The 16,507-nt window shown below is 41.4% G+C and overlaps 1 protein-coding gene across 1 annotated transcript in view; it reads right to left on the bottom strand.

Moving 5' to 3' along the window:
* Positions 1–13,019, bottom strand: part of MYLK3 (myosin light chain kinase 3) — a 34,055-nt gene extending 21,036 nt beyond the window's left edge. Inside the window, exon 1 of the mRNA XM_017837121.1 lies at positions 12,880–13,019. Within this exon, the coding sequence (XP_017692610.1) occupies positions 12,880–12,972 (93 nt within the window). The 5' untranslated portion in view covers positions 12,973–13,019. The remainder of the gene's footprint in view (positions 1–12,879) is intronic.
* Between the last annotated feature and the right edge of the window lie 3,488 nt (positions 13,020–16,507).

Raw genomic sequence — 16,507 nt, 5'->3', positions numbered from 1 at the left:
TAGCTGCATTGTAAAGATGCAGCTAAAGACAATTTAGATGTCTAAGGACATATAAACCTGCTCAGAAACACAGCCATGAGTCAGCACAGGTTTTAGTAACTGGTGCTTTGTTCAGAATTCATGTACAAGGAAATAGAAGCCTCTTCCAATAAAAAATGCTTCACTTCCACTGGGGCCTCAATTCAGTCACTAATTTGAGTGACATTGCTGAGCTCTGAGCACTGGTAGAAGCTGAGTTTTCCTTTAGAGCAGCAATCTACTTCTCACACTTGCTACAGGACTGCCTGGCACACTTCAGGAACCTCAAACATTGGACTGCAAGGCGCGTTTGGGGCTTAGTCCCTGCCTTGAGAGCCTTGCCATTCAAAGGTCACAGCAACAAACCTGTAACAGCAACACTGAAAGGAAAACCTGAATTACACATTATGCAAGAAATCAACAGGAGATCCTAAAGCCCTGATACATCATAAAGTAAAATATGAAGAATAGTAAAACTAAACCAACCTCAACAGGAATTTCCAGCAGACTCCCCTTCTTCCAGGGCACAATGCCTTTGAGAATAAAATCCACTACTTTAGAATTTTTTAATACTTCGCCCACAAATGTAATAACTTTATCCAGGGTATCGACCCTTTTCTCTATCTTTGCCAGCCTCTCCTTATGCTTTGAGGCATCTAGCTGGGCAGCTTCCATCAGCTTCAACACTTCTGAGCATATGCTGTGGACGTCAGCCTGGTGAGCACCGTCCGATACCTTTAGGCCTTTCTGCATTGCATCTGTGTCAGCAGGAGCTGCTCGGGACACTGCCAGCTTGTTAATGCCTTTTTCTACATCATCAATGCCTCTGTTAACCTGCTGCAGTTTGCCTGTCAGATCTTCTTGGAAGTGCAGCAGTCTGTCCATCTTTTCGTTCAGGAGGTACAGTTTTTTGTCCACCGTGCTTAGATTGATCACTTTTGCAGGCTGTAACTTTGTCAGGGCACTCCCCTCTGCGAGGTCCAAGCTGCCCGCAGACATTGCGTCCAGACAGCAGGATGTCAGGCAGATTAGGCTGCCTTTTCATTAATCATAAATTAGAAAACGAGGCTCTGAAAGTTCATCTTCTTCAGCTATTCCTATACCAGACAACCTCACTTACTGGAGTCGCTAGAGCATATCATGAGATAGCTACTGCACAAAAGATTTATTTCTGTGTTATCTATTTCTTACTGTGGGCTTTCAATGATGGAAGTAATTTGGCACCAGACTATGTTTTCTTGGGCCTCCTTGACGTCACAAAACCATTTAAAATTCTTTCTCGAGTGGCTGTTGATAGGCAAGCATCTTAACAATTGCCAATGCCTGCTCAGGCCTTCGGGGGAGGAGGATTGTTTTTATGACCAGTTTTAGTTCTGTGATAATGAAAAGGTGCTAGAACATTTCCCTTCATTAAACAGGAAAACTATATAAGTAAATTTGCTGGCCTTGTGCTAAAGCTTGGAAGAATTCTGCTTTGTAGCATGGCTGCAGAGTACCCATCATAGAACAGGGTATGCTCTTTAGGTTGGCTGGCACTTGAATTTAAAAATAGAGCACAATGACAATGATCTGAAATACGTATCTAGCACCAGCACGTCTCTGTCAACTGAAACTTCTAAAATTAAATCTTTCTCCTGGGTTATGAAAATGAACCAAGTTAAAAAAAATATCAGAATGAAGGCACAGCAGAATTAGTCCAACTATTAGCAACAAAACTGTTAAATCATAAATCTTGAAGGACTTGCTGCTGCCTTGCTTTTCACTTCTGAATCACAGCATATCTCCTACAACAATTACAGTCTCTAGAGAACAGAAAGAGTCACTTCATACTGCACAGCCCCCACTGCCACAGTTCTGAATGCTTTAGAAACATTAATGAATGTATCCTTACAATACAGCACAGAAGGCGAGTCAGTTCTCTTCCACAGAGGATGAACTGTGGCAACAAGAGAGCAAGCAGTTTGTCCCATGCCAGATGTGCCATTGTGCCACACGACTCTGTCCACTTCTCCTGGGTCCCTTTTTGCTGCTGTGTGTCTGTAGAACAGGGAGGAGAAACCAGTGGGGAAACCCTGATGCTGCAGGAGTCCTGGTGAGGCAGGACAATGGAACCACATCAAAGCCGTGGGCTTTGGGATACTGAGCATCCCTTCCTCTCTGATCCCCTCATTGTTTGGATGGGGCATATGGAAGAAAAATGTCATTCTTAAAGTGAATTTCTTGTATAAGATAGAACATTCTAGACATTAAAATCCTTAACACAGAATAGTAGCAGCTTTAAAATTACCCACTCAAGACAATGTTGAGTCCTTGCCACTCCTTTACAATTTTTACCTTTACAATAAAAAAATACCCTATTTGGCTACATCTACCAAGGTCATCATATAATTATAGCCAACCTAGTCATTCTGTGACATTTAGAGGCCAATAACTGCCTTTACAAAACACAATAAAAGCTTTAAGACTTGGATGGTTCATCACCTTCACGGGAGAGTTTGAATACCAAGCAACAACTTTGGAAGAAAACTTGGTTTGGGAGTTGGCATTTCATGCCATGTCGCTTCTCCTGACCAAAAAAAAAAAGGTATTTTAAAGTCACTGGTGTTTTTACACTGGCCTGGCATTTAATGGCATAAGTTTTATGATATGTATATACAGCTCTATCTTGAAAGTTTAGGACATTGGCAATAAAAGACTTTCAACTCTACTCTCACTGCATTTAATGAAACTCTTCTACTGCATTTAAAGCCAAATGCCTCTAAGTAATTAATTCTTCCAAGCCTACAAACATCCTTGATGACAAATAAACAAAACAACCAACATATTAACTAAATCAAGAGGACCTGCTGAATGTTGTCCTCTTAGGAACAAAAAGAAAATGGTAGAGTCATTAGGTTGTTGTATTTAAAGTCAGACAACCCACAGCAAATGCTTCAATAAGGAAACCTGGTCACAAAAGTCAGTCCCAGTTGCACACTTAGAACTCAAGTTGCCACCACCAGGGTGCTATTCCAGGCACAGCACGGCCATGAAACAGTGCAAATACAACCAAAGTGCACAACTGGCCTCTGTGTGTGCTTGTGGGCAGACAGGAGCCCTGCAAAATCCTGAATTACCTCCTTAGTTATTTAACAATTGAGAGCAAAAAGCATTAATGCTGCCCGATTGCTACTAACTCTCGTTATTAGTTATGTAACTGATTATTTAACCCTCCTCACATACAATGCAGTAGTGGTAAAGGCTGTGTAAAACAAAAAGTAGGACTTCAAAAACAAAAATGAGAAAGGAGATCTCTGAATTTATATTAGTTTATACAAACAGACTTGCACGATTGCAACTCGAGGGGCACAAACCACCTCTTTCTCCTCCAGATTCAGCCACATGCCCTGTGTTCTCCAGCTACATGGAACAGACTTCACCAGCTAACACCTGCTTGTACAGTGCACTGGGAGATGTTTAAGACAATGCACTGTGGAGAAATCTTGCTACAAATACAAATAATGCAGCAAATATTCCCCGCTAGTGTTGTCTGAGGTGCAGGAAAGATAGAGCCAAAACTGCCTCCTACTCAGATACAGCCCTTCAACTTATTACACTACTTTCATCGTGCTGTGCATCCATAAGCAACTGCAAAATTATAGGTGGGGTGAAGGACAGAGAAGAAGGAAACCTCACTTGGACCATAGTGAAAACTGTTAAACATCTATCACAAAGTTAAGGTCAGCTTTTCTTTTCTGATTTTCATTTTCTCCTCCAGTCTCTCCCCTTTCAAACTGCTGTCAAACACACAAAAAGAAAACACCTCTGGCACATCTTACTGGTTGTTTTGTCTTCAGGATATCCTCAAATACTGGCAAAAAAAAAATCTTTTATTCCTTTTGTTTTGAATTACAATAGCAGGCAATTGTTGTTCAGAACAGTGATTTAGTGCCCCGTGTTTGCATCTTGCTTGACCAGCCTGGAGAGAGCATTTAGTTCCATTGCCAGTCTCAAGCCTTTCAATACTTACCAAAAAATAAGGGAAAAATCCTAAACTGCCTGACTCCACATTACAGACAAACAAAAAGCACATTGTTGTGACAAGTGGAACAGCCAATTAAAGTCACTTTTTCTTTGTGTGGAGCTATTGCTTATAATGACAATTTGCACTTAGGTACTGCAACACACGGTGCTGCATCTTCAGTACCCCCCAAATGACACAAAGTGTTGTATGAGCAACAAATACTGTGAGCAGTGGGTGCTGCAGGACCTCTGTAAAGGGCAGAGTTGTGCTCAGTCACCCCGTGTTGCCATTGCCAAAACAAACTGGGGATCCACGAGACTCCACCATAGTCTGGATAAAATTTGAATACAGTTTCTGATAAAACTGGTTTCCTGTGGATTCCTGCTCATTTCTTCCAGATAACAAAAAATGAGCACTGTGATCTGGAGTGTGTAGGCAACTGCCTCTGCTCCATTATCTGCTGAACTGAAATGAACTTCTCAGATATCTTTAAAATACCTCCAAGGCGTCAAGTATCTCAGGAATACAGAGAAAAGGAACACAAACGCTGGAGAACCAGAACTACAAGTGACCTTGAACTGATGATGTCAAAGATACTTCTATTCTCAAGGGGGGAATGAGAGTTTATTCTTCCTTGGCTCAGACCCCACACACCCCCTCCCAGTTGAAAAAGAGAGATGTCAGAAAACAAGAGAAAAATTCACATTCAACAGAAAAAATCCATCCCATGGCAGTTCAGTTATGATTCCTCCTTGCTAGCTCTGACCCAAAGGAAGAAAAAAACCCACAAACATGGAGTGAATAGAAAATAAAAAGTACAAAATAAATAAATAAATCCACAGCATGTACTAAACTGACAGCAGAGGCTTATACCCCAAACAAGAAATGTCACAGAGGTTAAAACCAGCTGCTCAAACAGATCATCTCATTATATTGTTGCATTGCTTCCAACAACACTGTAAAACTAGAGATGGCTGAGGGCATGTAGGTAAATGAAAAAATAACTTTTTATATGGCCTATGAAAAGTCAAAGCTTAATAGAAAACTTGAAGGCTTTGGGAGAAGTCTGCAGGGGTTGCAATGTAACAGAGTCCTAAGGAAATAGAGAAACTCAACGTGGCAAGACCTCGGGAGCTTACAAAAGGGAAAACCAAAGTAGGTAAGCTAAAAACAATCTGGCTACATCTGCTAAACACCACTCAGGCAAAAAAATACTAACAAATATCTTTTACGTATTTAGAAAACAGATGTCAAGTTTTTCAAGTTACACTGGAAATCTACTTAATCTGCATCTAATTGATGCAGCTCATTAACGTACACTAGCTAAATTTTTCCCCCAGCAAATGAAAATCTAATTGAACCTTTTAAGGACACCCAAACTTTTGAAAAATTAAGCCTAATTTCTCATGAACAGCACAAAAGCTAATAAATTATGTCCACAGAGTAATGGTGTAGCAACAGAGCAATTCTCACAACAATGACAAGCACAAAACAGGCACTGGCTCTAATTTAGAGGAATAACTTCCAAGGACAAGATATGCCATAAAGTCTGGATAAGTCCATCTGGTTCAGTGGTTGGGTTTCCTGCTGAGACCAGATCATAGTAGGAACTAGACCACAACCTGACACTTGATGTTATCACTCATGTTGGCTGATGGTTGAAATCCACCTGCACAGTAAAAGGGTCTCTGAAGCACTACTGGCATCCCGAGTGACCCTGGTGTGGTACACTTCAATATTGCCTATTTCTGTGTATTTTTGAGAAAAAACTGTTAACACAGTAGGTTAGGAAACACTCTTTCAAGTCCTGCCTCCTTCCCCCACCTCCATTTTACTCCTTTTTCAGACAACTGACCCTAAGGACAGCGCTCCCAGGCAGTGGCACAGCTAAGGACAGGTTACTGATCCCAGGTCATGTGCACCATTGTAATGCATCTCTGCCAGGCAGCTGACAGCAGAGAGCTGAACAGATCAATTATGACATTTCATTTACATCAAAGAGATGAGATTTCTAGATAACACTGTTTACCACTTGCACACATGGCTTACCAAGATCCCCAAAGTCCTTCCACCAGGTTACTTTGCCTCTCAGGAGGCAAACAAGAACATCTGCTGCCCATCCACATTCACTCACTCAGCCCCAGAGCTTATTCTTGCCACCAAGTCTGTTGCCCACAGAAACTACATTAAGAAGCTCATTACTTTTAATTTTCATTCTTTCAATTTTTTTTTTTTTAAACTGAAGCAGATACTAAATTATTTAACTTACTTGGTCCAGAAGAGAGCTAACTGGCAATGCTTCCCTGGTATGGTGATAAGGATTCACCCTCCCACTCCTTCAGACCCGCCACCACAGAGCTTACCCTTGGAAACCGAACAGAAAAGTCATGTTGGTCACTCTGCTTTCCCTGAATGTCAGTGATTTTATATCTAATGCAGTCAGTTGCTCATAAAACCTGCTGATTTTAAGGGTCAGCCACAAAAGCCACCCTTGGATTCAAGAAGCCTCTCATTTACAAGATACTCTCTCACTGCTCCAAGGAGCTCAGCAGAGAACCCTGAAGCCCATTTTACACCCGCCAAAAGCCCTTGTGCCTGTGGCAGTTTGCTCAGGTACAAGTTATGGTAAGTCAGCAGGGATCTGCCATAACACAGAAGAGTAGCCTGGGCTGTGCAGTAATGCCAACAGGAATAAAATCTGCAAAAGCAAATTCTCATCACTGAAGTGATGTGATAGGGCCTCTCAGGACACGTAGATAGGGAACAGACCTGCTGCACAAGAAAGGATTATTTCTAGACAGTCAACTTTTCTGAAAAACAAACTTGCATAATCCAGAACTTGCTCCAAAACACATTAAAATCAGCACAATTGTTCTTGCTGACTTGAAATTTGACTGGCTTCAAATCAAATCCCTCAGAAAAGGCTCTGCTTTGCCAGCAGCACATTTTTGTTTGAGAAGAAGAAAATCCCCACACTGCACCGTGCTTTGTGCTGTCTTCTGCTCCCTTCCTACTTTGGAAGATCTTTGTAGCTTCAAGTTTGAAAAATTACCACAAAAATGTATGCTCAGAGCTGTACTAACTTGTGAATTCGTAACCATCATTTCCATCTTCACCTTTCTCACCACCACGACTGACAATTGCTGTAAGAATATATTTTAGTACTTTCTTTGCTTCTCCACTTATATTTCCCAAGTTGAAAGGCAAGAATTCTGTCCCCCAGCTGCCCTTCTGCCCTTTTCAGTTACTGACTGAGGTAAGATCCCCTTGAGCACAATTCTGCGTTGCACTGGTTTAAGTCTTTGACAGGTAAAACACACAAGCACCTCAAATCATGTGGGATTGCACTGGAATTTAAGTGAACTAAGTGTCCATGGCAAGGCAGCCTCCAGCCCCACAAACCCTCTGACTGGACTTCTGTGTCCCTTGGCTACTGACACACACCCTGGGAAAGTTTTCCCAAGTCATTGTAAAAGCAGTTAGTGCCTTCATTTCAGGCCTTGTGTAAGCTGGAGTCTCAGTTACTGATTTTTTTCCTCTCACTCACATTCCCACCTGACTGCTCCTGTTGTGGGACAACAAACACCAAATACTGTGTTCACTGTTCCTTGCTAATAATGGCCTTTACTGGAACCTAACAAGGGGGTATTTTTAATCGTTTTTTTTTTCTTTTTAAATGAGAACACTTCTTGAAATTGCTATTTCCCACTAATAACCAAAACACCATGTTAAGGAAATCCTGCCCTATACTTGTCTGCCCTATAATGAAGTCTGTTATGTGCTATATTCACCTGCTGATTTAGATCTCTCTGACATTTTGCTTTGACGTCATTCACAAACACAGGAATAACTTCATCACTTCAGGCTTAGTCTCAACACAAACTCTGCTTTGAAAAAGATTCAGAATAAAAGAGTTTGTGTACAGAAACTGATGGTTTTGCAAACTCTTTTCAGTAATCAAATACTCACAGAGAAGCCACTTGCACTCCTTTGGGTGAATGTTTAAATGTCTGGCAAAAACCAGAGAAACTGCTGCATCCATCTCAGTTGTGCAAAAGATCTCCAGCTAAACTTATACTGGTTTTCATCAACTTAGAATATGCAGGAAACAAACAAAAGAATGTCATATCCAGAAAAGCTTGTCTAAAAGAACATTATCCCACATGTCAGTGGAATTGCAGAAAGCAGCTAACGACAGGAATCAAGCTTCTCAGAGCAAGGCACGAGAAGGCAATTTTTAAAGTTTATCTCTCTAAAGCAGACAGATTAAGAACAGTTGGGTGTGAGTTAGAAGCTTTGAATTTGGGCTCCAGTGGTATGGCTAAGCACAGTGATTCATTTTTCCACCTGAAGTTAATTTATCAGTACAAATACCTGGTAAGAACAGAAATCCAGAGCACATTTGGTGCAGCTATTTCCACTCCCAAGACAGTAAGTACCCCCCAGTGCTTCTCTGAAAGACTTCTGTCAGAACTCAGGAAGTTTTGCTTCTGAACCACCTTGCTACCTTAAATCAACACCCAGCAGACTTCAGAGTATTAATTTTAAGCAACCACATAGACATTTTGCTGCCCTCATAAAAGGCTCCTCAATTAAAATTAATAAACCATCGATTTTGGAATTCTGCTGTTAGACCAGTTAAATTAATCTCCAGATGCATTGCAGAGACAGCTGCAGTGTAAACCCAGACACACTGATTATCAGTGCTAGACTACAAAAACAGCCCCAAGTCCTGGCACCATAAAGCCAAAATCACTCAGAGGAAAGCAAGGAAATAACACTGCTGATAAAAGATCCAGGATATAAATGGTTTGGATTTCATATTAGTTGATATCAGGAGTATTTGTCACTAAAGGGTAGTAGGGCAGTTCCACTGACAAATATAGTAACAGTACATCAAGATCTTCTCAGTGTGAGAAATTAGGAGAGTAGTTAAAACTCTGGGCTGGAGGCTGGAAAAGGCTGCAGAAATATTCTGCAGAGGTAAGCAAGTTACAGCTGGCAAGAGTCTGTACACACAGTCCCTGAAAATGGTGAAATACAGAGGTCCCTCACTCTTGTTCAGCCACAAAAAGAAGGACAGGAAAATTCTGAAAAAGTCTGTCTGAACTGAATCTAGTGAAGACTGGATCCTATGAAATTCTGCATTTCCCACTCAGATAAAAGGTCCCCAAAGAGCCTCAGTGGCCCACAGCAATGACTGGCAGCTTTCTACCTGCCTTACCAAGACAAGCCATCACTGATGGTCATGGCAACAACTGCCTCCTGGGGAGGGATGGCCTGGTAACTTGTGCCAGTGTTTTCACAGGATCAATGAGGTTGGAAAAGACCTCTGAGATCACAGCGTCCAACCTATGACCGAACACCACCACGTCAACTAGACCATGGCACTAAAACTGATAATTTCTAGCCCTAAGACTGATAATTCTGTATGAGGCAAATCCAGAAACAATAAGGTCACTCAGTCATCAAATCTGTAGCAAACTGTTTTCTTTGTATAGCAAGACAGGCCAAGGAAGATGCAATTCAAGCTGTGCTGATTCCCAAAGAGGTGCTGAGAATTATCCAGGACCCTGAAGGTTCCCACACTGGGCTTCTGGTGACTTCAGCTGAAACAGGGAACAGGAACCCACCAGGAGAATACTCAGAACAGAGATATTTACAGAAAAAAGGCATTTCTTTTTAACTCTACTCAGCCCCATACAATACCAGTGAATGTGCCATGACAGTGCTGGAAGGAATCGGGTCTCTGAAAGGAAGCATTCAGGACCTGAAGTCAGACATATGCCCAAGATGGATGAGCCAGAAAGCACATGTACTGCTCAAGCCTGAACAACAAAACAAGGACACAAATGAGTGAAAGGTGAGCCACAAATATAGAAGACAACAGCAGGAGGAGCAGCTTGCTCCTGCTATCTCAATTCAGCCATGGATAAGGTGAAAACAAACCTGGTTTGTAATGTCAGAGACTATATATAGTTTACTACTCTAGTTTCTGGGATATGAACTGTCTGAAAGGATACTCAATAGAATATATTTAGACTGCAGACCACTATTCACTGGTGCAAAATTTAAATCAGAGCACATGACATCTTTCTCCTGAGTTCCTGCAAGGCCTGGAAGACAGTGCTAACAACCAAGATGCTCAGAAACTTCCTGACCATGTATTTTTTTTTAAAAATCCCAATCCTTCAAAAAAGACAGCAGCACCATCAAGGTTAAAAGAGTGATGCAGCTGATCATCAAAGCTGTTCAGCTCAAGGAAATGAAAATCCTAAAGGAATTATAGGAAATTTGGTCTTCAGGCACATGTTAGAACACTGCTATCACTGCCAATTGATAAGTCCAATTAAAATCAGAAACACAAAATGCCTCATCTTATTGCTTGAGCATGAACTACCCCCTCCACTGTACCTCTGAGCAATAACACAGATTCCCAAGCAATCTGTAAACACACACAGGCCACTGTTTACAGAACTGCCTGGGGTTGTGACTCCTTCCATAACAGCCCAGTCAGCTGAGCCAGGCACTCAGCTGAGAACAAGCAGGCAGCTCACCAAGTACTGGCCCAGGAGACTGTAGTCCACAAACATGCAAACAAAAGGTTCCATACTGCAACCACTGCAGTCAGAACCACACAGACACATCCTGTTGGAACAGGCTCAAACCCAACCTGTAGGTTGACATTCTACATGGGAGAAGAGCTTTCACTAGGGTTAATATTAAACTTACAGATCAGAGCAGTTCTCACCAACTTTATTAAGAATGCACACATGGTCCAAAGCACTATTCATCCTTACATGCTCTCTCATATCCTCCAAAAGCATCCTTCTCTTTATAATGTTCTATGACTTTGAGTAATAGCTTTGTGAACAAAACAGAGAATGATTTTCCAAGAGAATAACATAATGAGTTTGGTCAACTGGCCAGAGTGATGTAATGCAGTGCAAAACATCCGAAACAAAGTTGGTTTTGATTCTTAGCTCACTGAGAACATGGAAAGCCAATAAATCAAACTAAATCTAACATAACATTTACCTGTGGACCTTAATGTCATTTTCACAAGAGAAGCACCATTATCACTAGTTTTACAGAAAAGGAAATTGAAGTAATGAATATGAAAGAATTACTCAGTCACCCAGCAGATCAATTACAGAGAAACAAGATATTCTGAATCTCATTATAGTCTTCATTCTACTGCAAAACATTAAGTTTCACCTGCACAGAGCCAAGCACAGAATGCCATATAGACAGATATCTGCAGGACTGACTTTTTTTCCCCAAGACAAGACTAGTCCAAAAACCCCTGGCTTGTTTGCTTGGATGGTTCTAAGGTCACTCTCTGTAGTCCTTCTGGAAATACCTTTCATTTGCACTTCTTCAGAAATAAGCACGAGAAAATTTCACATATTTCAGGCTGTCTAATATCTTTGACAGAAAGCTGAACACAAACAATTTAAACACATCATTATCTCTTCAACATGAAGAACAGTTGAGTAGTATATTCAAATTAATAGACCAAAACATTTTCTTGCTATGTGGCTGTAAATATACAATAAATCATGTGGCCACAGGAATATGAAATGTGTCTGGTCTTCCTGGCCATTTTGTTTCTTATGTAATATATGATAACAAAAAAAATCAAATTGTACTCTTGGCTATATTAAATCCACTACATGTCATTACATCAGGTGAATTTAAGACTTTGAAGCAATATCCTGCTTGTTGAAATTAGTAGATATTTTGTCCCTTTCTTCAACTGGCCCAGAATATGGTTCATTACTGTTGATTTAGTTCATTTACTCCATTGATTCTTAAAAACAAAGCTGATTACAAATACAAGCTCTTCAAGAAAACCCATTACAGCTATTGTTGAACAAAATACATGAGGAAATCCTTTCTTCAAAATTTTGAAAGAGAACAGTCTTAAAAAACCCACAACAATCTGATCTATTCTAAATTAAAATGCAACTCCTACAATTGCTTTTTTTTTAATGACTTAAACATTGTTATATGTACATGGCATTCTTCTTAAAGTTGCTTAAGTCCATTTTCTGCCACTGGTCTTTTCAGCAACTCAAAAAGTAGGTAAATACAAACAAACTGTAGAAAACACTTTTCCTGGACTTCCTACAACTAGTAACCAAAATTTAACTTCACAGACAGCTTGAAATCCCAGTGGGTTTTGATGAACAGCTTACAAAAGTAGAAAGGCAGATTCCCATTCTCTCTTCCACCAGTGGCTCCTCTACGTCTCTGCTCTCACAGGGTCGATCGTGGTTAAGCTTTGGGAGACAGACTCTCTTTGGCTTTGTTTTCCTCAGAGCTCTGCACAACGGGGTTCTGCTCCCACAACTTTCCAGGACTATCCCAGAGCACCCTTTGAGGTACTGCTTGCCCACTGATTGCACTGCTTTTACCACAGGTCAAACGGGCTCACGCAGGATTTGGCTCCTCATGAAATCACCTCGGCGTGAGCCTGCCCGACATGTTCACTGTCTTAAAACTCACAGACATAAAACAACTAAAGCAAAAAGCTGTACCAACTGACCTCCACATAATCTGAATGTCAGCCTGGAATCCTATACGACAAATATTCCACTCAGAATAAAAGTTTTAATGTGTCAAGGCTCTCCCGAAAAGTAAATTTATTTACAAAGGCAAAGCCTGCACTCATCATTTCAGAAACACCTCCTTGACACTGGCAGGTGTTCTGCAAGCCAACAGACTGCACAACCTGGCCAAGAATGTCAAACACACGTAGCACCTCACCAAAGGCACAGAAAGCAAAACTGCGCCATCCAGAAAGTTTTCCCTTTCAAACTTGGCTCACAATAAAGCTCTGAGGAGTCCCTTACCGTGAATCTCTTTATGTAATCAGAAACACAAAATCCTCCCATGCTCAAACGAAGGGATCTGTGCAGGGAAGATTCTTGATATAAAGTTCCCATTCTGCTTGGCTTGTCTGGTGGTCACCCAGGTAGCCCTCAGCCTTTTACTGAATAAAGCTGCACAGCCTCCCTGGGTCTTGCTAGAATTCTGCTTGTGTGATAAACCAGGCATTTCATCTTATCTACCCCTACACCAGGCATTTCAATCATTCCACTGCCCTATCAGCAGTACTAAGTTCTATCTGTATCCCAGCAGCTCACTTCCTGAATCCCTGATAACAGATGCTCCAGGGCACGGAAACAACACAAGATGACAGTCACATCTCGGCAGTCACTGAACAGTTCCTTCTTTGCAGTTCTCTGCTCCCTGACTTATTTTCGTCCAGTTTTACTTTGCTTTGGCTGTGACTTAAGGACAGCAAGTTTCCTTCAGCCAAGCAGCGACAAAACTGTCACTTATCCAACTGCTGTTCTTTTTTCCAGTGACACTGGTAACTGCTGCAGGATATTTGCTTCAACGTAACAGGATTTTTACACGTGGGTGTTTCTTGTATTTCCAATTTCTTAAGCACAGAACAGAGGGAACTATGAAAGGACACAAAAGGACCATTCAAGAGGATTCATCCTCTGTCAGAACTCTCATACCTATTTAAGCCTTAAGCACTGTTTCCAGTCTGATGCTATGCTCATAGAGCCATTCACTTCAGTCTGTAAAGCCCCTTACAGCCAAACAAAAGTACTTACACAGGTGAATGTTGCTATGAAGTCCATGTAGATGTATTTGTGAACCCCTAGATTTAGAATATTTTGGCGTTTTTTTCTACCTACACAGATTATTATGCAGTCATAATGCACCCAAATGATGTTCCTTGTGCATTTGGTCCTTAACTAATGAATTCCTTTTTATTTTGTTCAGTGTGAGCCACACTTCTTTTTATCAGGTTCTTACCTATAAAACTGTGTCTGTGGAGGACAAATATACAAAGACAACAGACACAAAGATGCTGGATGACCTAAGAAGAAAAGTAAGGTCTGGAGAAGAAAACCTACTTTCAATTTTAATCTGTGCGCCTTCTTTTCCCACTCAGCCAAGAAGTTGTAATAAAATTATCTCTGATTACAAGCCTCAAGTGATCTAACATTAAGCTGAATCACATCAGGCATGGGAATACAAAATGACAGCCACTCTCTATGGCCGTGCCTTTGAGCAGGTGGACAAGCCACCTCAGACAGCACTATCAGGGCTTAGCATGGGCCAAGTCTTCGCTGCTTAAATCAGAATAGAAGTGTGTTTTACCACAGGATAAGTGCACATACACCCTGCCCTGGAACGATCAAGTGAGCAATGGAGACAAGATACTGTACCTTTATCATTATGATCTAAGAGATGTCAGGTCCAGAGGTGTGGGTACAGAGCTGGCAACCCCTCTTACAGCAAAAACAAGTGTTTTGTTTCCACTTCGGTTTGGACAGCAAAATAACAAATATGCTGTTAAAAAACAAAATAAAGCGAACGTAAGTACAGACAAAACCAGAAAATTAGGGTGAGTGAGGAACTCTTGCAGGGAAAAAGCCAGGGAGGAGATGGCTGTGCTGCTGCAAGTATTTTTTACTGCCTGGCAGGGAATGTTTTTCAGGCTATCCAACAAACGAGTGAACAGGCCAGGGGTCACCTGGGGTACAGGATGAGTTGAGCACAGCTCAAAGAGATAAGATAGTTCCCCCAAGAGATAACTACCCATTATACTGGTAAAGGGACTAGTCTACCATCCTGGGAAAGGGACATGGGCAACGCAAGGATGCCCGAGATGCTGGAGTTAAACCTCCAGAAATGTGAGGCCAGTCTCGACTGCCAGAGCCCTGCATAATTCCCAACTCCATCTCTGTGCTTTGGCTTTTCCACCTGTAAAACAGTTAGCCCTTCCTAGCTAGAATATTCTCAGAGCTTTAGAATCTACTGTTACTATGCCCCCCTTTTAAAAGGCGAAACCAAACCATAAATTCTAGGTCAAAACTTCCCCAAAAGTTTTAAGCCACATCAGCTCTGCCCATGCAGCAGCACAGGGACACCAGTGCCTCCCCAGCAGGGAGCACTGTGGAAGCTCCCAAGCCATCCTGCTGGGGTAGGGCAGGAGTGCTCGGGCTCTGTGGCAGCACCTCGGGCAGTATTCCTGGCACTTGCACAAGGAACACCACCCAGCCACTCTCAGTGGAACAGGAGACTGTGCACATGGGCACCACGCTCTTGAACGTGGCCTCCAGCTTTTTACAAACATTTCACTGAGCTGAAGACCCTTATTCCAGTGCCTAAGAAAACAACAAACACTCCAGCCCTTCAAGAGGTGCAGTGCTTAACAGGTGAGTCAGGAGATCCCTAGACCCAAGGGGGGGAAAAGAAGTAGTTTTATGTATTTGTGACTTATTCCAATAGCACAAATAACCATGCAGTTACTCTAGATTTAGTAAAGAGACATTATTACTTAATGTGGCAGCAGAGGCATGCAAGCCCCATGCCATGGGGAAAGCTTGCATGACAAGCTTGAATCCTTCAGAAGATTTGGCAAGCACTCCAGAATTTGCAATGCTCAGCCTGCGACCTTCCATTAGCAGATCTAAATACAGATCTGGAGTGTAAAACAACACCTTCCTGCAGTATTTCCATTAATTAATATTAAGAATATAATAATTATGATGAGTTTCACTGTTTTTTTTTTAATCTATTTGTGCCCTGAAAAAAAAAATTAATTTGGAGCTTCTCTCTCCCCCATTTTAATTTCAAATCTCATTATGTCAATTCTGGACCTTGTGACTCTCTGTATTAAAAGTAACAAATTAGTAGTAACCATATAACATTCAATCCACACCAAGGAAATAGTCCACTTCCCACAGAGTTAAATGCATTGATGTGGATAGAAATCAGGCACTGGACACAGGACTATGCTTTCTTTAGTACCTGGGAAAAGTCTAATGAATTTTACACATCAGAAAATACAGTTTGATGCCTAGTCCTAAACTACAAAGCTCTAGAGACAAGTAAAGTGCTCACTTTGGGCATAGGCTTTGTAGATGTCACAAGATACCATTTACTTACAGAATAAATGCAAAACTCTTCCAAAAATCATGCAAGTAACACCCAACAAATGAAATCAAGATCAAGGTTAGTACTTGAGTTTTTAGAGCAACTCTTCAAATCTGCTATATTTAGACTCCAAAACTCCTCTCTCGAACCAAGAGAAGTGTTTGACAGCATATCAGCTCATCTGGAGCTCAGACCAAGAAAAGGGAAGAGGTAAAGAGGTTATTATAACTGTCTTCCCTAGCCAGCTGCTGACAGATATGCCAACTCCTGCACTAACTACAGAGTAAAATGAAGGGACTCAGCTTTTTTAAGGTGACCTCTTTCCTCTCCCACCATCAGCCTCTGTGAATTAGGAGGATGTGCATTGGCCCACAAACACATCCCATTTTCAGGGAATTTATAATCTAAACAACATTCCTTAGATCAAATGGTTAATACAAAATATCTCCCTTCCTGAAAATGATGAGAAGCTTTATCGCTTGGCACATCTCTCTTACACACACTTAAGAGTTATGA

The sequence above is a fragment of the Lepidothrix coronata genome, unplaced genomic scaffold (genome assembly GCF_001604755.1).
Source record: "Lepidothrix coronata isolate B3197 unplaced genomic scaffold, Lepidothrix_coronata-1.0 Scaffold292, whole genome shotgun sequence".
NCBI lineage: Eukaryota > Metazoa > Chordata > Aves > Passeriformes > Pipridae > Lepidothrix > Lepidothrix coronata.
This window is presented reverse-complemented; position numbering and strand designations above follow the sequence as displayed.